Raw genomic sequence first — 25,288 nt, forward strand, 5'->3', positions numbered from 1 at the left:
CCCTCCAGATGGCAGATAACTCAGTGGCTGGCAGCAGTTTCAGTCTGGTAGCAGATGGGTACAGTGAGGGAACTTCTCCGCAGAAATAAAGCTACTCAGGACAGCCCACAGGTAAAGCATCCAGTGGAAGACACTGCTGTTTAGGAAAACCACCAAGGAGAAGACATTCAATTGAAAAAGATATGCTTTGTCAGGTGTCTTTGTTTCATTGGCACTGATCATGAATAAAGGAAAGAGGATAGAGAAGAGGCAGCCACAGTGTAGGAGAGTGCATTGGCATCTTACATTGGAAATCCAGGGGCAAACCAAATCCAAAGTAGTAAGGCCAGTTTCTTTCTATGTTGTTATCACTGGTGCATTTGAATTCCTTTATTGAACCAATGATTTCCAAAGCAATATAGTGGGTACAGAAGTGAACAGAGAAGAGATTTATGCAGGAGACTAAGCAACTGGCCAAAATGAATGGTAAAGAGGCTGACAAACATACCCTGGAGGAGGAGGAGAGATTGCAGTGAAAGGCTAGAGTATGTCAGCAGTTATTCTGCTGATGTTAGGGAATGGGTGAGGTTCCTTCGTTGACACCTCAAATGATAGGTCAGCTAAATCCTGGAGCCAAATCATGTTCACAATATTTATGAGTATGAAGAGGGGGAGCACAGAGAGAGAGAGCAGATAATTGACCTGAAGAACTTTAGCCATGACCAAATATCTCCATGTATTGATGGATTACCAGTAATATGGGCTGCTACTGACTGAAGCACTGGATTAAAAAGTCCATAAAACAAGAGGAGACTGAATCAGAAAATTCCACCATCACAAGTGCAGCAGTGAAAAGTTCTCCCAACAATATGTGGCTCACTTTCCTGCTTCCTCTCTGTGCTCTGGGCTTCCCGCTGAGCCAGGATACTGCTTGCTGTTTTTTGATGCTACTCCTCTCTCTTTTGTTCAATTCGAGCATCCAACTTTGAGACAATACAAATTTCCCAGACAGAGTCTGATTCCCCTGGCAAGGTCCTGCAGAAATATTTTGACAGTCAGCCATCTCTTCACTATCCAAACTATCAACTACACAAAGGAGAGAAAGAGGTGTCCCCAAATCTTTAATCATGAAGGACTCAGTAGCTTCTCTATCTTGGCTCTGGCTCCAGCTGCAACCCTTACCCACCACTGGCCTCTGACTCCTTTGAATTGCTCCACTCCTGACTGCCAGTTCCTATGCAGGCATTCCCAGGGCAGGGGACACTGTGTCTGCACTGCAGTGTACATCTTCATATCACAATAAATGGCTGACTTATTCTGATCAGTGTATAGAAAGTGACAAATAACTATCATGTGTATTAACCATTTTTTTTAAATCATTGGAACATGTTCTTATGCATTTTATGGCAGCTATCATAATGCTTTGTTTCCAGTAATGCTTTTCCAATGTGTACTTTGATTGGTTAATGTATTAATTCTTTATTTGAACTAATTATCATTTGATTATTAGTTGATTGTAACTGCTTACATGTTTTAATTTTTGTAACATTGGTTACTCCAGTATCAGTAAAATTCATCAATGACATTTACTTTCCAAATGAGATATTAAATTAAAATAAAGGGCCCATTTTACCTGTTGAAATGAAAAAGAGTAATCACTAATACTAATAGAGCCATAGGAAAACTTTCAAGTAAGAATGCAGTAATATAGAAATATACTATTAGAATGGTTCTGTAGTAAGCAATTTATACTAACAAACTGGTAAGCACTACTTTAAAAATGACTTTCTAAACTATATCTTATATACAAATATATTAAGATGTGTTTACCTTTGGTGCATGATTTCACTGCAGAGTTGTTTTCCTACATGTTCTTGACTGCTTAGTTGTCTCTGACTCTTTGCAGTTCCATGGACTGTAACCTGCTTGGCTCCTCTGTCTCTGCAATTCTTTGGGCAAGAATACTGGAGAGGGTTGCTGTTTCCTTCTCCAGGGGATCATTCTGAGCCAGGGATTAAACTCAAGTCTTCTGTATTGGAGGAAGATTCTTTTCCTCTGAGTCATCACAGAAGCCCCATTTACCTAAAGTGTGTTTTATTGCTCAGTCCTATCCCATTCTTTAAGACCCCACAGACTGGGGCTCTCTAGGCTCTTCTACCCATGGGCTTCTTCAGGCAAGAATACTGAAATGGGTTGCCATTTCCTTCTCCAGGGATTTACCTAAAGAGTATATATTAGAAAGATCAATCACTACTTTAGGAGAACCAGTCAACATTATATTACTTAATAGCTTACTAAGAGATTCTAAGTATTTTTGTAAATGAGGAAATATTATAAAGATTAGTAGACATCAGCATTAACATAAGACATAAGCACTGAAAAATGAGCTATAGTATTGCTTTTTAAGAGTAGTAAACTTTTGTATACATACATATATAAGTATATATGTATATTAAATTTTATGTATGTATGAATATATAAATATATATGTATACATATACATATGTATATATTCATATACATTTATGTATACATATATAATGGCTATATAAACTATGTAGATAAATTCTAGAGAAACCCTTGGAAAATAAGTTTTATTTCTGTCCTTCATTAAGTGTATTTTCTTCTATTATATATGATTTTGCATGTTAATTCCTAGAAGGAAGAATTTTATATTAGGGAAAAATAATGTCAGCAGATAGTTTTTTCAGGTATAGGCACACATTAGCTGAAATTGTATTTATTATACAGAATGAGGTGACAGAAATTGCAGAAATTGCCCTAAGTGGATCTCTTCATTTTGTTACTTTTGGAATTTTTAGTGAAAAGCATTACCTGTATCTGCTAAATGAGAAAATTCCAAATATGTTTACTTCACAGACACTAAGGCTTTTGATTCCTAAATGTTTTAAATATTTTCATTATTTTCTCTTATTTTTATTATTACTTTTCTTTTGTATTAAGAAAAAAGAAAATCACACACAACTAAAGAATATGCCACGCAAGAGTGATCATACTGGTGACATTTGAGAGGGCAATAAATAATGAAAAAAGTGATGGTAAAAGTTCTCTTTTGTATTTTATGGTGATTAAGTTAACGCGGCTGGTATATCTATTCAGTAAAACAGAAAAGTAGAATATTTGCTCTTTTTGTTTTTTACACTGTCCTTTAAAGGTCTCCATTTACCCCTCCCCCGCCTCTGTATTTTCTTCCGGTCCTACTGTTTCTGCAGCTCATCTCGCGATACCTACGGATTCCTTACGCTCGTCTCCTCGCGCCATACATCCGGTTCCTTATACTCTTAACGGAAGAGGCGCAGCTGCGTTCAACGTTAGTCTAGCGAACGGTCGACTGAGGAAGCTTGGTGTTGCGTGTCCCAGAAGAACAACACAATAAAAGGTAAGGAATTGGGCATTTTAAGATTGAAAAAAAGATTTATATCTTATGAGAACATGTTTATAGGTATAGCATTTGTTTTTACTGGAGAAAAACGGTAACTCAGACTTATTTTTCCTGTCAGGCTTTTTCCTGTAAGAACTAATAGCTGAGTAAAGTGTATGTATATATGTGTGTGTGTGTGTACATTATCCTGAAAAGTCTTATTAGTTTATTTCTTGTACAGTATCTTTAATTTTTATTCCTTGGAGAATCAGTGCTTAAAGTAGCAATGGAAAGCGAGTGAAGTTTGAGGGTTCTTTTGTCTGAATGGAGGGCTGGGGGACAGGACGGAGTGCGGGAGTGGGGGTGGGGCAAAGAAGGGTGTTTGAAACGTCTGGATTTTGGCTGTGGGAGGATATACTGGACATATACTCCTACCCTGGGACTGAGAAAGCTGTTTTTGCTTTGTAACTTTTATTTGGAATATATAACGCTGGGCTTTTCTCCACCAGCTTATGGCTTCTAGTGCGGAATGTTGGTTGCTTTCGGTGTGCCGTTCAGCTTTTTTTTTTTTTTTTTCCGTTGGTTTGGAGCTGCGAGTCACGTGGAATGTTGCTTTGGGTTCTCGCGTAATGTTGCTGTGGTGCGCAGTTCGGCTTTTTGTCCGTTGGTTTGGGGCTGCGAGTCAGGTGGAATATTGCTTTGGTTTCTCGCGTAACGTTGCTGTGGTGCGCAGTTCGGCTTTTTTTCCGTTGGTTTGGGGCTGCGAGTCAGGTGGAATGTTGCTTTGGTTTCTCGCGTAACGTTGCTGTGGTGTGCAGTTCGGCTTTTTTTCCGTTGGCTTGGGTCTGCGAGTCAGGTGGAATGTTGCTTTGGTTTCTCGCGTAATGTTGCTGTGGTGCGCAGTTCGCCTTTTTTTCCATTGGTCTGGGTCTGCGAGTCAGGTGAAATATTGCTTTGGTTTCTCGCGTAATATTGCTGTGGTGTGCAGTTCGGCTTTTTTTCCGTTGACTTGGGTCTGCGAGTCAGGTGGAATATTGCTTTGGTTTCTCGCGTAACGTTGCTGTGGTGCACAGTTCGGCTTTTTTTCCGTTGGTCTGGGTCTGCGAGTCAGGTGGAATATTGCTTTGGTTTCTCGTGTAACGTTGCTGTGGTGCGCAGTTCGGCTTTTTTTCCGTTGGCTTGGGGCTGCGAGTCAGGTGGAATGTTGCTTTGGTTTCTCGCGTAACGTTGCTGTGGTGCACAGTTCGGCTTTTTTTCCGTTGGTCTGGGTCTGCGAGTCAGGTGGAATATTGCTTTGGTTTCTCGTGTAACGTTGCTGTGGTGCGCAGTTCGGCTTTTTTTCCGTTGGCTTGGGGCTGCGAGTCAGGTGGAATGTTGCTTTGGTTTCTCGTGTAATGTTGCTGTGGTGCGCAGTTCGGCTTTTTTTCCGTTGGTCTGGGTCTGCGAGTCAGGTGAAATACTGCTTTGGTTTCTCGCGTAATGTTGCTGTGGTGTGCAGTTCGGCTTTTTTTCCGTTGGCTTGGGTCTGCGAGTCAGGTGGAATATTGCTTTGGTTTCTCGCGTAACGTTGCTGTGGTGCGCAGTTCGGCTTTTTTTCCGTTGGCTTGGGGTTGCGAGTCAGGTGGAATGTTGCTTTGGTTTCTCGTGTAATGTTGCTGTGGTGCGCAGTTCGGCTTTTTTTCCGTTGGTCTGGGTCTGCGAGTCAGGTGAAATATTGCTTTGGTTTCTCGCGTAATGTTGCTGTGGTGTGCAGTTCGGCTTTTTTTCCGTTGGCTTGGGTCTGCGAGTCAGGTGGAATATTGCTTTGGTTTCTCGCGTAACGTTGCTGTGGTGCACAGTTCGGCTTTTTTTCCGTTGGTCTGGGTCTGCGAGTCAGGTGGAATATTGCTTTGGTTTCTCGTGTAATGTTGCTGTGGTGCGCAGTTCGGCTTTTTTTCCGTTGGCGTGGACCTGTCGCGAAATGCTTCTTTGGGCCGTAATGCGGCCGTTTTTTTTTTTTCCCGCCGCTTGGGGCTGCTCGTCTGGCTGAATGGTGCTCTGATGTGTGATTCGACCTTCTTTCCGTTGGCTTGGGGCTGCTAGAGCGCAGGACTATTGCTTTGGTTTGTACACCAGCTTTTCTCCCTTAGCTTGGGGCTGCTAATTGCGGAGGCTGTTGCTTTGGTGCCTAATCCAGGTTTTCTCTCTTGGCTTCCTTTCTGGCTGATAGTCATGGAATACTGCTTTGCTGTGTAACTCAGATTTTCTCCCTTGCCTTGGGTCTGATCATTGTGTGACAGGATGTAACAGCCCTGGCTCCATTTTGTTTCACGTGCACTTAAAAAAAAAAAAAAGTTTTTCTCCGAGATAGTGACAGCTGAAAAACTTAACCAATATACCTAACCGTTTTACTTACATGACTTAAAACTATGGTTTTCAAATGTCGAACTGTTGATTAACTTAACAAAAATAGTCAAATTTTAATATTCGTAAAAGCTAATGTTTAACATTATTCGGTTTGGACCAATGATTCTTAGTCTACCAAAATAAGTAACCACGGGTTAAATTTCCTTCAACAAAGTATTTTATTCTCTTGTGGCTTTTATGACTTAGTACTGTAGAAGTTTTTGAATGTTAAGTATATTTTAAAGATTATTTGTTGTGTAAGCAATATAAACGTGAGAAAATGGAGGAAATTTGAAAATGTGTTTAGTGTGTTTTATGCACATTTTATAAAACTTAGATACTGCATTTAGGTTTTAATGAGTGAAGTTAAACACTGCAGCTCAAAAGAGCTTTACAGCACCCTTCTAATGTAATTTAAACTTACAGGCTTTTGTCATCTGTAAAAAAAAAGAAACAAACAGCATTCATTAGGTCAGGGCTTGTTTTCATTTTTGTGTTACAAGTTTCCTTGTATTTTAAGTAAACATTTTTAAAAGGTCTTTTTTTTTTTAATGATATTTGAACATTTTGACTCATAATTTGTTCTTTGCTATGGTATATTTTTTGCCACCTAACAGTAAAATGATGGAAGCGGATCGGCCTGGAAAACTGTTCATAGGAGGCCTCAGTGCTGAAACAACCAAGAAGTGTCTTGAAGCTGAATTTGGGAAATACGGTCGCATTGTGGAAGGTAAGTCTAGAATCAACATACATAACTCTTTAAAGCAAATGTATGTTTAATATATATCCATGGACAACTATTAGCAGCTTAAGGTTTTTGTTTTTTGTTTTTTTAATTGGGCAAGCATTTGGCAGTCAGTGAAAGGGTCTCCTCTTACTGAAAAGGGAAGAAAACAGTGCTTTTAAAATGTACTAGTGGTCCTGGGACGTGCAGTAGAATAAGATATGGTAATTATAGAATTATTGAGATTATTTACTGTTTGTTTTTAAAATACTGGAAATGATATATAAAAATCAGATTATATGGTATTTTTATATCATACAAAATGATATATAGATTTTTGTTGTTTTTAAGTAACTTTCAAAACTTTGTACTCTGCTTTATTGATTGCATTAGAGTATGTTAAAGGGGTCTTATGAGAAATTGTCAAAGGAGTGATAATTTTGAAAATAATAAAGTTCAATTTTATGTGACATTTTAAATTAAAAAGATTTATGTGTATTACAGTTCTCTTGATAAAGGATCGGAACACAAACAAGTCGAGAGGCTTTGCTTTCATTACTTTTGAGAGCCCTGCAGATGGAAAGGATGCTGCCAAAGAAATGAATGGAAAGGTAAGTCTTCATATTGTAGGTTCATTTAATACTATTTCTAGATTTCTTTATTTGTTACAGTAGTATAATGCTTTGCAAGGCTTCCTTCTCCTTTTTGTCACATAAATACTGGGTCCTCTGGTTGGGAAGAGATTGAGGTTAATACCAGCATTAACAAAATACATTAAATCTGTTTTCTGTTTGCATTAAAGTGTAAACACAAATAGGTTTTAACCTTCAGCACTCTCCCAATATTCCATACTGTATTTTAAGTCTTGGTATTTTCTATTTAAGGCACTCTTCACTGTATCAGTGTTACAAATAAAAATTTGTCTGTTAGAAGCTGAGCTTTTTTAAAAAAAATTGGAGAAGAATTGCTTTACAATATTGTGTTGGTTTCTGCCATACATCAGCATGAATCAGCCATAAGCATATAAATGTTATCTCCCTCCCACTTCCCTCCTTATCCCACATCTTTAGCTAGTTATGGAGCACTGTGTTTGCTCCAGGACTTCCCCCCGCCCCTGTGGATTGTTATATTAAGTTAAAAAAAAGTCTGTATCTCCCCCATTTTGTATTGTGGGTAATAGGCTTTTGTACTCATGATATCCTGTTAATTGTTAAATTATCTCTGGAACTTCTACATTCCCTTAGTATGAATACATTAATTCCCTATTATTTATAGTTATGGTTCTAGTATATTTCAGGCATGTGGCACATGTTAACCCTTGTCCTTTCATATTTTAAGATATGGTAATACCTAAAAGTTAAGTTTGACTCAGTTTTGGGTCAAGAGATAAATTTTCCTTGAGAATACTTGATGCTAACTAATTCCTCTTTTTTTAATTCTAGTTATCAATCACAGGAATCTGAAATTAACACTTTAGTAATTCTTTATTCAATAGCCAGGCATTGATGGATTTAGTAGCTGATTAATGGTTGTGGATGAGACAGAATATTTATTTTCTTGATCACTGGTGTTCTAAGGTGAAGGGGAAAATGTACAAGTAGAAAATTAATTTTACATGCAGAAATGTTAAGGAAAATAAAGTACTAATTGTGGTAGTGCTTATGGGGTGGTGGATACTATCTTTAGGCATATCTAGGAATGTTAGCTAAATCCTGAGTTGGGAAGGAGGCAGTGCATGAATTTCTGGAAAATATTTTGAACCAAGAAACCAAAAGTGAGACCCTAAGATGGGAAAAAATGGCTTTTGAGGCTGATTATATTGATCTAGAACTCATTTCCGCCAGAAGTCCTGATAGGAATTTAGGATTTTAAATTGTTTTCCAAAAATAATGTGAAATAACAAGAGTCTATGCAGTTTGATTCCTATTAGGTTTTCAAAACTCCCTTTAGTCCCTGTAAAAGATTAAGGCAGATATTGGCAGATCAATGAAATATAAGCATTTCTGAAAAAGTATGAAGTAGCATTACAGTCAGTAACTATTGGGGAACACAATTAAATTAAAACAGTTGTATAAGGCAAGAAATGTTAAAGACCAAATAAGGGTTCTATTTTTAAAAAAAGAAAAAATTATTAAAACTAGAGTAAATACAGAGCAGCAGTTATATTGAGAAGTTTTCTTTGTGTCTAATAGAACAAATGCTAAAATATAATTATGATAGGACCAATAATTTTGAATAAATGACTTTAAGTAATAGGCATACTTTTACATACCTTGGGAAACTGAAATTTTAAAAGGAAAAATTATTAAAATGAAGCACACTATAGAAAATAAAAATATAGGGAAAAAATAAAAATGTGTGCTTTTTCATGGTAAAGAAGAGATACTCATCTTTTAACCCTGGAGAACCTTTCAGGAAGTTCTAATGGTAAATTCATAGGCTTTGTGTTAGATGACTTACGAAAGGCAATTGCCAATTAAGTCATGTTCATCATGTTGAAGGACACAGTCATTTCAGAAAAAAATGTTTGCTTTGGGGAAAAAATAATGATTTTTAATTCATTGCAATAATAAGTTAAATTTTATGTAACATTACTGATGCTAAGCTAAATCTTTTAGTTTTTGGATGGAAAAGCAATCAAAGTAGAACAAGCCAATAAACCATCTTTTGAAAGTGGTGGTAGACAGAGACAGCGACCTTCTGCAAGAAACAGGGGCCATCCAAGAAATCAGAGATGTCAAAGAGGTCGAATTGGTGGAGCAAGAGGGCGTGTGTCACGTGGAGGACACTTTGGTAATGTATTAAAATATAAGGATGTCATAGCACTGAAAAACTGTTAAGTTTGAACATCTAGTAAATCTCAATTTTTATTGCATTGTTAATGAGCAGAATAATCTACAAGAATATATTAGATGAGAAATGACCATTATTGGTAATCAGAATTATTTCTAAGTTGTAAAGAATTGTTGTAGTTATAAAATTACTTATGTGCAAGAAATGTTTATCATCTTGCAGGGAAATGGCTTAAATTTTTTATGTCTTTTTTATCATTGTTACTGATGCCTCTTTAAGAGTTTTTCTACAGAATTCATTGCTGTTGATCATACATTAGAATTTTCCAATTTAGGGCAAATAACTTTATTTAAACTGTTAAAAATACATTGATATACTCTCAGAGTAGTCCTCCTCTATTGTAAAAAGTACCGGAGAACTTTGAAGATTACATAACAGAGAACCACAGTCCAGGGGTGAACATTCCATATTTTTGGACTGACCTTGTAGTATTTGTCTTGAGAATATATATGTGCAGACAAATCTATGCAAATCTCCACTGTCATTTTGATATGGTGCTTTTGTTCCTGGGTTCTGTTGTAATAAAATTTGCATCTTGGAAAAGTTGTTTTTGATACAGATGTAAAAGCCTGTGTTTTGTATGTATATTTACATATATGTACATACGTATGTATGTGTGTGTGTGTTAGAGAACAATAAGACTGAAAATTGTATTATGAAATATTTTCAAAGAAGTTTTTACTTGGTAAAAATGAAGGGAGGCACTTTCCATTCATAAACTTCCATGTATCTAACGAACTTTGTCTCCTTTACTAACAATAACCAATCTTGAAAAATAAAATATTTCACTTCTGTTTTTGACAACCAGATGTATGATTTTTAGAAAATGTTTTTAAGAGTTCAGTTACACGGTGTGTTCATTATAAGATCACACAGTTTTGTTGTTTTCTCAGAAGATGAGAAAAGTTTACTAGCTCATACTCTGCCAAGTGTAATTGGAATATGTCTGTAAACATTTTTCTAGTTAGATAAAAAGATAATTTTTCATTACTTACCATGCATTCTTAAATACTATTAAAGTTAAACAGAACATAGCCTTTTCCTCAAAAAATTAACAGTAAATGTTGATCCTTGAACAAAACAGACTTGATCTGTGTGGATTCACTTATAAGCAGGATTTTTTGTTTTTTCTCCAAGTATATATGTACTAGGTTACTAAATGATCCAAGGTGGCTTGAAAAGTTGCATTTTTTTTTTTTTTTTGTATAAAAGGAGTTGCTTGTATTCTTAGGTGCATATTTTTTATTGTTTTCACTTAACACCTATTGTGTTAACATTTTTAAAAAGCTTTCTCAACATCAGAATTGTATGAATTATTATCATTTTCCTCCCAGTGTGTTTAAAATTTTATTTTATAATGGTTTTTCTCCACCACCTCTATTCTCTTCAGACTACTATCACAGCAGTGATAACACAGTAGTGGTTCTTGAATCATTTTGTAAATTTTTCAAACTGAATGAATTGTACTAACTGATGTATCATATGAAGAAATAGTTTTATTGGTTCAGATAAATACAAATGCTTAAGGCAATGGTAGTTGTTTACTAAAGATCTATGAACAGTAAGTGAAACTTTAAGAATGTTTATTCTACTGAAAATGTTTCATTGAAATACAGGTGATGATGGATATAGTCTCAACATGAGCTCTTCAAGAGTACCCTATCCAGTTAAAAGAGGACCATCTTCAAGCTGTGAAGGTCCTTCTCCTAAAAGATCTGCTCCTTCTGCTCAAGGGCGAAGCAGTAGTGGAATGAGAGGACAAGGTAAATGCTATATAATGCAGAGACTATTGTTTCTTAGTAGTTAGTAAAAGTGAGCTATTTTTAAATGAATGCTTAACCTTTTTTTCATTTATTTTTATTAGTTGGAGGCTAATTACAATATTGTAGTGGTTTTAAGAAGCAAAATGAAAAGAGAATTATATGGACATGTTTATTGATCACTAGTTTATTTATTTGTGGCTGAAAAATAATTCTTCAGCATCTAATTATAGATGTGTAGTAGGTGATTAACATAGAAGTGGGGAAGACATTTCCTTTAAGTCTGTGGTTGCTAGAGAATTCCTCTGAGGTTTTTTTAAGTTGCTGACATTTACTGCTTAGTAGGATTTTTCATGTGGTTTCAAGATCAAGTATTTTCATGAAAACTAATATCCTATTAGTCAGTGTTTTGGAATGTAGAGCAGGTTAGCTATGTTATATTGGCTGCCCGGTTTATGTAATTATAAACAGTAACTGAAACTTGCCATATTAACTGTAGTTTGGATTCTTATCCTATTTTTACATTGTTGTTTTACTCTTGATACAGTTAAAAACTTTGAATCATCATCAAATTTTATGTATAGAATATTAATAAAGTCAAGTATAATATAGTATTGATTCCAAAATACAAAAGAAGCTGAGAAACCTAAAGTTTCATTAGACTCTTACCCTAGTAAGCAAACAAAACAAGAGAAGTCTGACCACAGGAATTAGTAAGAATTAGCACAAGAAGTGAACATTATTTATGGGAAATAGTTTCCTGTTTTGGAAGAGGTGGCAATTTTCAGATGAGCCCTTCATTGCTAATAAATTAGTTGAACTCAATAGTACTATCATTTAGAAAGGTCAGTAATTAAGGTTGTGGTTAATGTTAAATTTATCAGTGTTAGGAGAGAATCAACTAGTTTGTGATTGAATGTGTGATAATGGTTTACAAAAATTAATTAGACGTTACACAAGTTTTGAGAGATTGTATTACTTGTAATTTAAAGATTATAAAATGTACAGGGAGCAGAAGATGTCAGGAAATAAAATGTTCAGGAATTACATTTATAAAGCAAACTAAATGTGCATTAATAGGATTTTATGAGTAGTTTTTAAAAAATTGTTTTGGAGAGAGGAAGGATACCAGTCTTTTGAATTTTTTTTTGAAATATTACTCTCAATTCTGAGATACCTATATAAACATTTTTAAATTAAAGGTCCAGAATTGCGGAGAGAAAATTACAGAGGAGGTCCTCGTAGAAAGCTGGTGTCTTCTCGGAGAGATAACTATGTGTCACCAAGAGATGATGGTTATGCTACTAAAGACGGGTAAAGAAAAATAAAATATGTGAATTTTTAAGTCATAGTTAATTTTGTTGAGGTAAACTTTATCTAACAAAATTTTAAAAGTGAACTATAGCATTTAAAATACTCAGAATTCTGCAACCACTATCTCTGTTCAGTTCCAAAATTCTTCATCACCCCAAAACAAAACCCATAAGCAGTTGCTCCCATTTTTATCCCTCTGTGTCCCTAGTAAACACCCACCTATGTCATGTGTCTGTAAATTTACCTAATCCTGAATATTTCATATGTACACTGTAGCCTGCCAGGCTCTGCCGTCCATGGAATTCTCCTGGCCAGAATACTGTATTGGGTAGCCATTCCCTTCTCCAGAGGTTCTTCCTGAAGGATTGAACCCTGGTCTTCCACACTGTAGGCAGATTCTTTACCAACTGAGCCACCAGGGAAGCCCTAACAATATGTGACCTTTAATATGTGGCTTTTCCATTAGTGTGAGTGTTTTCAAAGATAATCCTTGCTGAAGCATGAATCAGTACTTCAGTTTTTGAGTGGGGGTTAGCTACCATTGTATGTATAGTTAACATGGTTTGTTTATCCACCTTTGTGCTTAATGTGTACAAACATTGGAGTTTGTTTGAAAACCTGTTTTCACTTAGGAGTGTAAACTCTGAATTGGAATTCCTGGGTCATACAGTAACTTCAGTATTTTAAGGAACCATGCATCTTCTCCATAACTGCTGGTGCAGTGCTAAGAGCCCACCTGCCAATGCAAGAGACTCAGGTTCAATCCCGAAGTGGGGAAGATCTCCTGGATAGGAAAACAGCAACTTACTCCATATTCTTGCTTGGAAAATCCCATCAGTAGAGGGGCCTAGTGGGCTACAGTCCACGAGGTCACCAAGAGTCTGACACAACTTTATATTTCTACTATGCACACGCAGGATTTCAGTTTCTCTTTATTCTCACCAACACTTGATGTTTTACATTTTATAAAAACAAAACTATATATATATATATATATATATGTATATATATCTCCTGTCTACTAGGTGCAGAGTAGGTATCTCATTGGGATTGAGAAACTGTATTTCCCTAAAAACAGTTATGTTAAGCAGTATTTTATATTCTTGTTCATCATTATATATTTTCCTTGAAAAAAAGTATATTGAAGTCCTTTGCACATTTAAAACTTCCTTTCTGTATGAATTATTTTCATTTAATTTTTTGTTTGTTTGTTTTAAGCTACTCAGGCAGAGATTATCCAAGTTCACGGGACACCAAGGATTATGCTCCACCATCTAGAGACTATGCATACCGTGATTATGGCCATTCAAGTTCTCGGGATGATCATTCCTCTAGAGGACATAGGTACTATAAATAATTCTGTTTTTAATCAAATAACTTATGCAAATTCTTACTTGCTACATTAATTCTCTTAAATTTAGTGATCGTGATGGCTATGGTGGAAGCCGTGATAGAGATTATTCTGAACATCGAAGTGGAGGCTCTTATAAGGATTCATATAAGAGTTACGGTAAGAGTACAGTTACAACTTAAAAATGACAGAATTGTCATGCTAGATCTACATCATTTACTCAAATTTACTTCTAATTTCTCAAAAAAAAAGTAATTTCTACCTAATTGATTGAAGTTCTTTCAGTTATTTTTGATCAGTCATTTAAAATGATGTGAAGGGTAAATTGGCAGCTCACATTTTTGAATCACAAAAATTATTGTAACATTTTTAAAAACAAGAGTGCTATTAAGAGTATTAAGCATAGGAACATTATGAAGTTCAAAACTTTAGTCTTTCCCAAAAAATAAACATTTAAACTACTGGAGCTAAAAAATACTGCTGTTTTAAATAAATATGAAAGCCCCTTCACCATTGTTACTAATTCATATCTTTACCACAGAGGCAGATAAAGGCTATCCTTTCAAAGATGTAGTACTTTACAGTCATGTTATAGCAGTAATGGGAAAAGTTTTGTAATTTTATCAATTATTAATTTCACAGGGGGCTCCCATGGTGCTCCATCAGGAAGAGGTCCACCTCTGAGTTATGGCAGAAGCAGTCGCTATGATGATTATAGCACTACAAGAGATAGATATGGAGGAGGTTGGAAAAGTTACTCAAGCAGCCGAAGTGATGCATACTTAAGTGGCCGTGACCGTGGTGGAAGACAAGAACGAGGATTTCCATCCTCCAAGGATAGAGTGTACCCTGCTCCTCATGAGTCATACAGTAGCTCAGGTCGTGAGGCTTCCAGTGGAGGTCATGGGGGAAGCCGATCTGAAAGAGTAGGCCGAAACAGATACTAAAAATAATACTCACTTACCATGTTTTCTTGGCATGCGAAAATTTTTTGTGAGTTTCTGTTTTAATTGATACTTGAGTATTGCTGAAGAAAACACGATGGTTTTGGAGGGAAGAGCTGCAAACTTTCCCCTCCATGAATTTTCAGATAAATTGAAAAACAGAATTCAGATAAGTTGAAAAATAGTTATTCAAAGTAATTTCGTAGTTGTTACTGCTAATTGAAAAGTAGAAATTAAAAATTTTAAATTTAGTGTCTAACATTTTCAGAGTATGTTTTGTGAAATGCTGTTGTTTATTTTACTGGTGAGTTAAACAAGCATAAAAACACTTGTTTTTATGAATTGTGAATTGTGCTGTTTGCTTAAAGTTTCCCTTTGTGTGTTTGCACATGAATGCCTTCAGAAATAAGCAATATGGTATTTCTCCATTGCAAGCTGTACCTGTTTTCTATTTAGGTTAACAATATTATATGTTATTTTTGAAAGTAGTGTATAAAAGGTTTCACAAGTCTCTAAAAAACCTGAAAGTGATGTTTGCATCTTTACTGAAATTCTGTGTCTAAGTTTTTAAAACAATAGTATAAATCAGAAGAAAATTTAGATGTATGACTAAAATGTTTAAGAAGTCTAAAGTTAAGTGTCAGTTTTCTTAGCCATTCAAGTGGCAAATGACAAAAGTGCCAACCACGATTAAAAAGAAAACAACTTGCATCTAAATTGAGACTGAACTAGTTAAGTATTCTGAGTATGTATGTTAATGAAAGTTAGTAGGAATAGATTTGTTGGAAAGCCAATGTTTTAAGTAATACTGATTTTAACTTCATTTTGGAGTACTTTATATAACCCAAAAGTATAGGCTTATCAATAAGGAAAGTTAAGGGTTTTTATAGGTAAATTTAAGTATCAGTAATAATAAATCAGTTTTTTTTTTTTAAGAGATGAGTATAACAGCTACAGGACAAATTGGAATTTGCAATATTAGTGGAGAAATTTGCAATTTCCTATTAAAGTAACAGCAAGTTAGGGGAAATTTACATGTTAAAGGTTCAATTGACAATAAAATTAAAAAACCATTTGAGGCAAACTCAGAAGACAGATTAAGAAATTTCTTAGGATTGTTCCACATTTTAGAAGTCAAAGACATAGTTAAATACATTTTCAAGACAAAGGACAGTGCATAAAAGTGACATTGATATTTTACATGAAGTTCACCAGGCAATACTGCTCAGATAAGCAGTACAAAGTAAGCAGTAAGTTACTATCCTAGTACAAAGCTGAGAAAGAACAGGCTATTTTTCAATTAGTTACATTGATAACTTCTGAAATTGCAACTGAAGTCTGCAACTACTCTTTAATATTTTGGTAAGATTTGTTATGAAGGCATAACTTTCATTCAGTTGTGCTCTAGTATTTGTGAGGACTGAAGAAGAATATAAACTTTGTAGCATAATTTCTAATTATCATAACAGATTCATAAGAAATAGTGTCTGTATTACCTAACCCTGGAAACTTTGAGCAAAAGAAAGATCCTTGACAGGATATATTGTTATCATAGTGACAACATTTGTGAGAAAATGAGAATGGCAGCCTAGAATAAAATTTGTCCCCAACACTGCTACAAGGATTCTGTTTTTGAGCATGTTAAAGAGTAAACACTGAAAATTATAACCAAAATTAAAGGCCTATCCTGTTAAAATGTTCAAGAAAATAATGAATTTGTGTGTAGTACAGAGAATGAAAAGTAAATTTCAACTATAAGTTTTCTCTACAGTTTATGTATAAGGAGTTACTGTTTTTAAAATGTTTGACCTGCAATTTCCTTTAGTTGGCTTAATTTGAAAATGGCAGTTAACCCAGAAATGTAAAATTCCCTGTTGAAAAATCTTGTGATGTAAGAAATATTTTACCTTTCTGTTGACCCTAGCCATTAAACTGGTTTGTATTAATAAAGACTATCAAGTTGCTTTAGAAACTGTGTTAAAAAAACCTACACAAGAAAGTTTTCATCTTCTGTACCTTGATATAGAACTCTGTATCCCAGGCTTTGCTGTATATGCTGAATATAAAGGCATGATTTGTTTAGTGTTTAGTAACTATGGATTTGAAATCATCTAAATTTATATAGCCAGAGTAAAGTGGAAAACAATCCTTGAAAATGTCTTGGCTTAAAGGATTATCATCTTGTATGTTGCTTGTTTTTATTTGATGTTTTTGTGTTAGAGAAAACTTTGTTCACTTGTGATTTTTCATTAGTTCTGTATGTGTTGTAAACTTTTAGTAGTTTATGTTAAGAATTTTTATCTTGAAATTAAAAAGTTACATAACTTTCTAAAAGTGTTAGTTTTGGCTTTTTTATACCTAGTCTGTTTTTTTTCCTTACTGTGATATATGATAGAATTATTTTCATTTCTTAGTGAAACACCAATTTTCCCAGTGAAAACTAGCATAAAAGTTAACTTATAAGTATGCATGTCTTTTTCTCAGCTCTTTATTCTATTTCTCTTAATGAAAATTTCTGCTATGTATTGCCATGTTTCACATTATTTCAGAAGTAACTCAATTACTAAATTTTATTTTTTGTTTTTCTGGCTGTTTGCTTTATATAGTTCCATAAGACATTGGAGTTTTGACTGACATTGCTTCACATTTATCAGTGAATTAGGGCAAAACTGATTTTAATGTTTTAAATTTCCCACCTATCTTTCCTTATTTTCAGACTTTATTTAGAACCTGACAGATTCTCAGTAAAGGCCCTTATTACATCAGTTGTTAATGACATTCTCCTGTTTACTTGTTTTTGGCTATGCTGGATTTTTTTTTACTGCATGGGATTTTCTCTAGTTGTAGCAAGTGGTGGTTACTCCCTAGTTTCAGTACACAAGCTTCTCATTGCAGTGGCTTCTGTTGTTGTAGAGCACAGGCTCTAGGGCATGTAGGTTAGGTAGTAGTGGTTCTTAGGCTCCTGGATTACAGGCTTAGTAGCTGTGGCTTACAGGCTTAGTTGCCTCTTGGCATGTGGGATCTTCCTGTACCAGGTATTAAACCCATGCCTCCTGCATTGGTGGCAGATTCTTTAAGAGTAAGCCACCTAGAAACCTTGTTAGCTGCATTCTTAAAGAATTTTAATGCCTAGGTTTTGAATGAAATTTTATGTCTATTGTAATTAATGAGTAGATGTTCTTTTTGTTTAAAGTTCTTTTATTCAAGTGACATTTTATTAAAAATATTTCTTAGATTATTTAATTTCCTGCATAAGCTGGCCATCATTTAAGGACAAAATTTTGTTATTTAGTCTGTATCCCTGTTTTCTTCCTCTATTCTGAGGAATTAAACTTTCAACTCAGTTGCTGAGTCATGCTTGACTCTCTGACCCTATGGACTACAGAACAGCAGGGGCTTCCCTGTCTACCACCCACTCCCAGAGCTTGCTCACACTCATGTCCATCAAGTCACTGATGCCATCCTACCATCTCATCCTCTGTCATCCCCTTCTCCTCCTGCCCTCAGTTTTTTCCAGCATCAGGGTCTTTTCAAATGAGTCAGCTCTTCACATCAAATGGCCAAAGTATTGGGAGTTTCAGCTTCAGCATCAGTCCTACCAATGAACACCCCAGACTGATCTCCTTTGGGATGGACTGGTTGGATCTCCTTGCAGTCCAAGGGACTCTCAAGAATCTTCTCCAACACCATATCTCAGAAGCATCAATTCTTTGGCACTCAGCCTTCTTTATGGTCTTACTCTCACATCCATACATGACTACTGTAAAAGTCTTAAGATGGACCTTTGTCAACAAAGTAATGTCCCTTCTTTTTAGTATGCTGTCTTTGTTTATCATATATTTCCTTCCAAGGGACAGCTGTCTTAATTTCATGGATCCAGTCACCATTTGCAGTTGTTTATGGAGTCCAAGAAAGTAAAGCTTGCCACTGTTTCCTTATTTTCCTCATCTATTTGCCATGAAACTGTGGGACCAGATGCCATAATGTTTGCTGTTTGAATGTTGAGTATTAAGCCAGCTTTTTCACTCTCCTCTTTCACATTCATTAATTCCTCTTGAATTTCTCTTTGCTTTCTGCCATAAGGTGGTGTCATATGAGGTTATTGATATTTCTCTCGGCAATCTTTTGATTCCAGCTTATCTGACGTTTCATATGATGTACTCAGTATATAAGTTAAATAAGCAGAATAACAGTATACAGCCTTGACGTACTCCTTTCGAGATTTGGAACCAGTTTGTTCCTTGTCCAGTCCTAACTGTTACTTCTTAACCTGCATACAGATTAAACTTTGATTTGTTGTAATTTCTGCTAAGTTTTCAAAGATACCTTTGCTTTTACCTCTAAAAATACTCTCCAATTCGGTGAATTCTAAGGTAAATCAATCTCTCTGAATAATGGGGAGAAAAAACAGTTTTCTACTAGTTGTTAAGCTGTATTTGTTCCTTCTTCATGAGTAAATAGTCATCATGTTCCCAGTGAGTTTAAGGTTCTTGCCTTATTGCAGAGAGAATTTCAAGATAAGAAGATTAAGAAGTAAAATGAGTGTTTTAGTTAAGGGTTTGTCCTTAGAGGGAGAGCAGGCAGACAGGTGAGGAAGTGCTACTCTGCACTTCTTTGGTAAGCCAGCTATGAGGGGCATACAAATGAAGGGGTGGAATGTTCATAGGAGAAGGATTTTGGAGGTCCTTTCCCTGATTTTCATCTCAGCTCGTTTCCTGAGGGGATGAGGGACTGTTGTCCTTACTTAACTTAGATCAGAAGTGCCATGGTGTTGATGCATGATCTGGTATTTGTTTTTTGCAAGGCTAATTTTTTTGTAACGAAAGCATAATAAGCAACAGGTTACATGTGAATTGGGCTTCCCTGGGGCTCAGAGGTTAAAGCACCTGCCTGCAATGCGGGAGACCTGGGTTCAATCCCTGGGTTGGGAAGATCCCCTGGAGAAAGAACTGACAGCCCACTCCAGTATTCTTGCCTGGAGAATCCCATGGACGGAGAAGCCTGGTGGGCTCCAGTCCATAGGGTCGCAAACAGTCGGACACAACTGAGCGACTTCACTTTCTTTCACTTTTCTACTTGTGAATACAGGAGATTGCTTCCATTCCCCACATTTCTTTGCTGGTTTTGGGACACTTATCCAAAAGGTGTGATTTCCTGTCAGATCGGACATTTCTGCTTTTGTCTGCCTATGGACCTCTGCTGTTAAAAGGATGAATAGTTTCCTGCCACATGGCCACTGTCTCCATTTCTGTTCTCATAGCTATCTGCCTGTTGTAACAACTTAAACTGCCTTAGTTTTACTGTCATTTAATTACATGGCAGTCACTGAAAAATATATTTATGCCATAAAAGAGAATTTTAGCTATACCACTTGACATTTAATTTTATTCATGAATAAGTAAGTTTCAAATTTCTGTCACCTAAAAAAAAGATGCACAGCTTGAAAGTTACAAGTTGTTGTATTTGGAGCAAAATCAGGACTGCAGCTCAGGAGGCAGCACCTCAGATAGCTCTGAGAGACTGCTCCAAAGATGTGGGTCAGGAGAGATCAATATGTAATATTTTGGTGAAGGGGAAAGTGAAAGTTTTAATTGCTCAGGTGTGTCAGACTCTGTGACTCCATGGACTGTAACTGGCAGTTTCTCTGTCTATGGAATTCTCTGGGTGGCTTACCATTTCCTGCTCCAGGAGATCTTCATGACCCAGGGATCAAATCCAGGTCTCTTGCATTTCAAGCAGGTTCTTTACCAACTGAGCCACCACGGAAGCCCCTGATGAAGGGGAGTTCAATACAGTTATGCATTCAGTTTACAAAAGACTTTCTAGTAGTCAAGGAGCTGATGTCACCACCAAGGGATTTAGTGCTTTTCTAACCATGAGGAGATGGAGGGATTGGGATCATGAAATCAGTTCCTGAAAATGACCAACTATTTAAAACCTGTCCAACTAGATTCCCTGGAGCACAGAATACATCACGCCACACTGGACTCTCTCAAGGGGTGTTGATAGTTGGCAGCTGCAGCAGCACAGAGCAGTGCTGTTGGCTGTTGGCTGAACAACAGATGTTGCTCAGCTATTGGCAGTGCTCTTGGCAAGTGGCAATTTGTAGTTGACACAGAACGTGATTTTCTCAAGGTACCATCTAAGATTTAATCTTATTTTTTTCCTCTCCACTCATATTTATTTATTGTCAGGATTAAGAAATTAATAATTATTGAAATAAAATTTTCTTGATTTATCACCATATTCTTAACTTGTCCTTTCAATATGCTGACTTGGAAGGTGTGAGTTGACCTACATTATTAGGTATAAGTCATAAAACCCATAAAAGGAAACAGTTACAATTTGCATAAAGATCAATTTCATATAATGCATATAATTGATATCTGTCTGTTTAAGCTAAGGAAAGTGTCCCTATAAGTACCATGATCCAACCATTGGAAAGTCTATGGAAGTGTCTGTGGAAAGCATCCCTATAAATGCCATGATACAGCCTTAATCTCTAAGCACTGATGAACTGGTGTTTATAGAAAATGTTCAGTGAAATGCACTGAAACTGCCCACCCTAGCCAGGCATCATAGTAACCATTTATGTGAGTTATTTTATGACAGGAGGTCCTGGTAAGGAACATGAAAATAATAAGCCACCACCAACAGAAGAGTTCAGGAAATATCAAAAGGAAACGCCATGTGTTCTAACACCTCCCAGAATTATATTCACTGGTATCCGTGGTTGAACAATGTCTGTACCACCAGGAAGGACCTTAAGTCAAAAAGTACAGCCAAATAATAACTTGGAAACTAATCCCATCACCATAAAACCCAAGGCTTCCAGCCACCTGGTAGAACAGTTCCCTTATCCCACTGCTCTCCATCTAGGTACCCTTTCCCAATAAAGTCATTGGCTGTGTTAGCACAAGTGTTTTCTCAGACAATTCATTTCTGAGTGTCAGATAACAGCCCACTCTTGGGGCCTGGAAGGGGTCTCCCTTCCTGGAACACAGGGACTTGTGGTTAATTCTGTACATACGTGTGTGTTTGTGCACACATATATGTGTGTATGTAATTGAATTTATATATATATAATATGCATATATAAAACATATACATACGCACACACACATAACATATGTATGCGCTGTGCTGTGCTTAGACGTGTCCAACTCTGCGACCCCATGGACTATAGTCCACCAGGCTCCTCTGTCCATAGGGATTCTCCAGGCAAGAATACTAGAGCGGGTTGCCATGCTCTGCATCACAGGATCTTTACAACCCAGGGATGGAACCCAGGACTCCTGCATTGCAAGTGGATTCTTTACCAGCTGAAGTGGCAGGGCAGCCTGGGAATACTGGAGTGGGTAGCCTATCCCTTCTCCAGGGGAACTTCACCAACCAGGAATTGAACCAAGGTCTCCTACATGGCAGACTGATTCTTTACCAGCGGAGCTATCCAGGAATCCCATATAAAATATGTATATATGTATTTGATACATACTAGATTTTTTGTTCCCAGTTTCTGGCACAGAATTGCTAAAATCTTTGGAATTGCCTGAGTGGTTTTGGTAACAGGACTGCATTTTGTTATTTATAAGTTTCTTTCAAAAATATATGAGTTTGCACTAAAGAGGTGACTTTTGGTTGCCTCTTGACAGCTTTAAAATGGAGACTGGTTACCAGTGAACCTAACCATGAGGTTAGAGATTTAGAAGTTTTCCTTAATTCCTTCTTTCCTGAGAAATGGGAGGAATTAGGAATTCAGTTAATCATTACTGACTAACTTCACATGTGTATCGGAACTTTTTAAGACCAAACAAACTGGTTTGTATAGCTTCCAGATTGGTGGAAAAAAATGCATTCATGTACCAGAAAAGTACAACTCAAACTCCATGGAAAACTTGAGATTTTTCCAGAGCTGTGTCTTCTGTTCTTGCTCTTCAATTTGTTTCCTTTATAATAAAGTAAATGTAAGAGATGTATTTCTGGGTTATATAAGCTATTACAGTAAATTGTTGAATCTGAAGATGGGGATAATGAAAACCTGTAATTTTTAACCAAGTTTGGCAGAAGTGTGGGTAACCAAGTTTGGCACACTACTTTGCACTAGTGACAAAAGATGGAAGGACAGTCTTATGACACTGATTTCCACCTATGGGTGTGCTCTAGAAAGAGAAATGTAAACAGCCAAGGACTAAGGAAAAACAGGCCCTAGTCATGGCTGTACAGGCTATAATGAGGCAGTCAGGGACTCAAGAGGTGCCTCAAGTCCAGGGAGTACCAGGTAAGAAGCAAATATGTTATCTGTGTGGAAAGGAGGGACACTTTAAGTGAGAATGTCTTCAGGCATCTATGCTGCCCCTGGCCCCTGGTCTGTAAAGCAACACACTGGAGGAGGAACAATCCCCAGAGACAGTGGCCCCAGTAATTGGAACCTCCCAGTAACCAAGACTGATGAGGCCTGGGGTCCCCACACAGTTCCCCTTTATAATAACATCTGAGGAGTCCAAGGTACAGCTGATGGTGGTGGCTTACTGATTTCTTTTTAGATACTGCGGCTACATTCTCTGTTCTCACTGAAACCTCCGGTCTGCTCTCTGCATCTGCAGCCATAAGAGGACTGGCCAAATAAAAAAGTACTATTTCAGTCATCCTCAAAGCTGTAATTGAGACTCTGGTTCTCTTTAAACTCACATACCTTTTTAATAATGCCTCAGAACCCTTCCTTGTTGAGATGAGATATATTGGTAATAATTTAGGCCTCTGTGCAGATGAACATGAACCGCTCCATCCTCCCAGTGGATCCTGAAGTATGGGCTGAGGGGGACAAATTGGAATAGCTAAGTATGCACAGCTAAGTTTATCAGTCTTAAAGACCCTACTTCTTTCCCTTATCAAAAACAATATCCCCTAAAGCCAAAGACCAAGAAAGGGCTGTGAACAATCACAGAACTTAGAAGTAGGGTTATTAGGATCTTGTAACAACCCTTGTAATTCCTCCATATTAGGTAGGGGTCAGGAAGACTAGTGGTCAGTAACACTAGTTCAAGATTTGAGAATTATCAATGAGGCACTTTTGCCCTTACACCCCTGTGGTTCCCAATCTTTATAATGTGCCCTCAACTGTACCTGAAAATGCCAAATGGTTTACAGTTCTAGATTTAAAAGATGCCTTTATCAACATTCCATTAGCCAAGGTAAGTCGGCTTTTGTTTGATTTCAAGGACCCCATTTGTCCAAATGTGCAACTCTCTTGGGCTGTGTTACTGCAGGGTTTTGAGACAGCTCTCACTTGTTTGGACTGGCTTTGTCCTTGGACTTACAAAGATTTGCAGATCAATAGGCTAGAGTTTTGAATGATATCTTGTTATGTAAGGCCATTGAGGAATTAGGCTCCTCAGCCACAGAGCAACTATTAAATTTCCTAGCACATTTTAATTACAAGGTGTCAAAGACTAAACGCACAAATACATCAGATTTTAATCCAATATCTGAGTCTTATAATCCTCCAGGGCACCAAAGCCTTGGGGCATGAGAGTCAGATCAATCTTTAAAGCCAGATGCTTTGAGACAAGATTTTTAGGAATCATAAGCTACTGTAGGATTTGGATTCCTGGGTATGGACAATTGCTTTATATATTGTTTCCATACTGAGTCTCAGGCTTCCCTGATAGCTCAGATGGTAAAGAATCTACCTGAAATGCAGGAGTCTGGAGTTCAATTCCTGGGTTGGAAAGAGCCCCTGGAGCAGAGATAGGCTACCCACTCCAGTATTCTTGGACTTCCCTTGTGGCTTAGCTGGTAAAGAATCTGCCAGCAATGCTGGAGACTGTGGTTTGATCCCTGGTTGGGAAGATCCCCTGGAGAAGGGAATGGCTACACACTCCAGTATTCTGGCCAGGGGGTCACAGAGAGTTGAACATGACCAAGCTACTTTCACTGAGACTCAGAAAGCAAATACTGATCAGTTGTGGACCCCAGGACCAAAAACACTTTCAAAATCCTCCAAAAGGCCTTTATTCAGGCCCTGGCTCATAGTCTAGCCACAACACATAAATTTAATCTATACATCACAGAAAGAAAGTGTGTAGCTTTACAAGAAATGATTCAAACTCCAGAGACTATCTAAGAAAGGAATTAGTGTCACAGGGATGCCTACATTATCTGAGTCATAGCAGTGGTGGTGTATTAGTGACTGAGGTTTAAAGTTTGCAAATAGAAGGGACTCAACTGTTGTAACCACAAAATATGTATCCAGACTCCTTAGTTCAAAGAGAAGTCTGTGGATGTCAGACAATCTTTCTCAAATATCAGTCCCTCTTATTAGAATTTATTGAAAGATCTTCATGACCTAGATAACCATGATGGTGTGATCACTCACCTAGAGCCAGACATCCTAGAATGTGAAGTCAAATGGGCTTTAGGAAACATCAATAAAAACAAAGCTAGAGGAGGTGCTGGAATTCCAGTTGAGCTATTTCAAATCCTAAAAGATGATGCTGTGAAAGTGCTGCACTCAATATGTCAGCAAATTTGGAAAACTTAGTAGTGGCCACAGGACTGGAAAATGTCAGTTTTCATTCCAATCCCAAAGAAAGGAAA

The 25,288-nt window shown here is 36.9% G+C and overlaps 1 protein-coding gene and 1 pseudogene across 1 annotated transcript; one reads left to right on the top strand and one right to left on the bottom strand.

Annotated features, from left to right (window-relative positions):
• Nucleotides 1–39: 39 nt before the first annotated feature.
• Nucleotides 40–3,261, bottom strand: LOC133053730 (etoposide-induced protein 2.4 homolog; annotated as a pseudogene).
• Nucleotides 3,262–6,367: 3,106 nt separating this feature from the next.
• Nucleotides 6,368–14,695, top strand: LOC133053735 (RNA-binding motif protein, X chromosome-like). Its single transcript, XM_061138249.1, has 8 exons — nt 6,368–6,476; nt 6,975–7,081; nt 9,089–9,263; nt 10,940–11,086; nt 12,286–12,397; nt 13,616–13,741; nt 13,819–13,907; nt 14,391–14,695. The coding sequence occupies exons 1-8, from the start codon at nt 6,368–6,370 to the stop codon at nt 14,693–14,695; spliced, it is 1,170 nt and encodes a 389-aa protein (XP_060994232.1).
• Nucleotides 14,696–25,288: the final 10,593 nt, after the last annotated feature.

This window comes from Dama dama, unplaced genomic scaffold (assembly GCF_033118175.1).
Source record: "Dama dama isolate Ldn47 unplaced genomic scaffold, ASM3311817v1 ptg000184l, whole genome shotgun sequence".
In the NCBI taxonomy this organism is placed as follows: domain Eukaryota; kingdom Metazoa; phylum Chordata; class Mammalia; order Artiodactyla; family Cervidae; genus Dama; species Dama dama.

Coding starts and splice junctions, on each gene's coding strand:
- LOC133053735 (XM_061138249.1), top strand. CDS start 6,368: ATGATGGAAGCGGATCGGCCTGGAAAACTGTTCATAGGAGGCCTCAGT. Junction 12,398..13,615: donor GGTTATGCTACTAAAGACGG/GTAAAGAAAAAT, acceptor GTTTGTTTTAAG/CTACTCAGGCAGAGATTATC. Junction 13,742..13,818: donor CATTCCTCTAGAGGACATAG/GTACTATAAATA, acceptor TCTTAAATTTAG/TGATCGTGATGGCTATGGTG.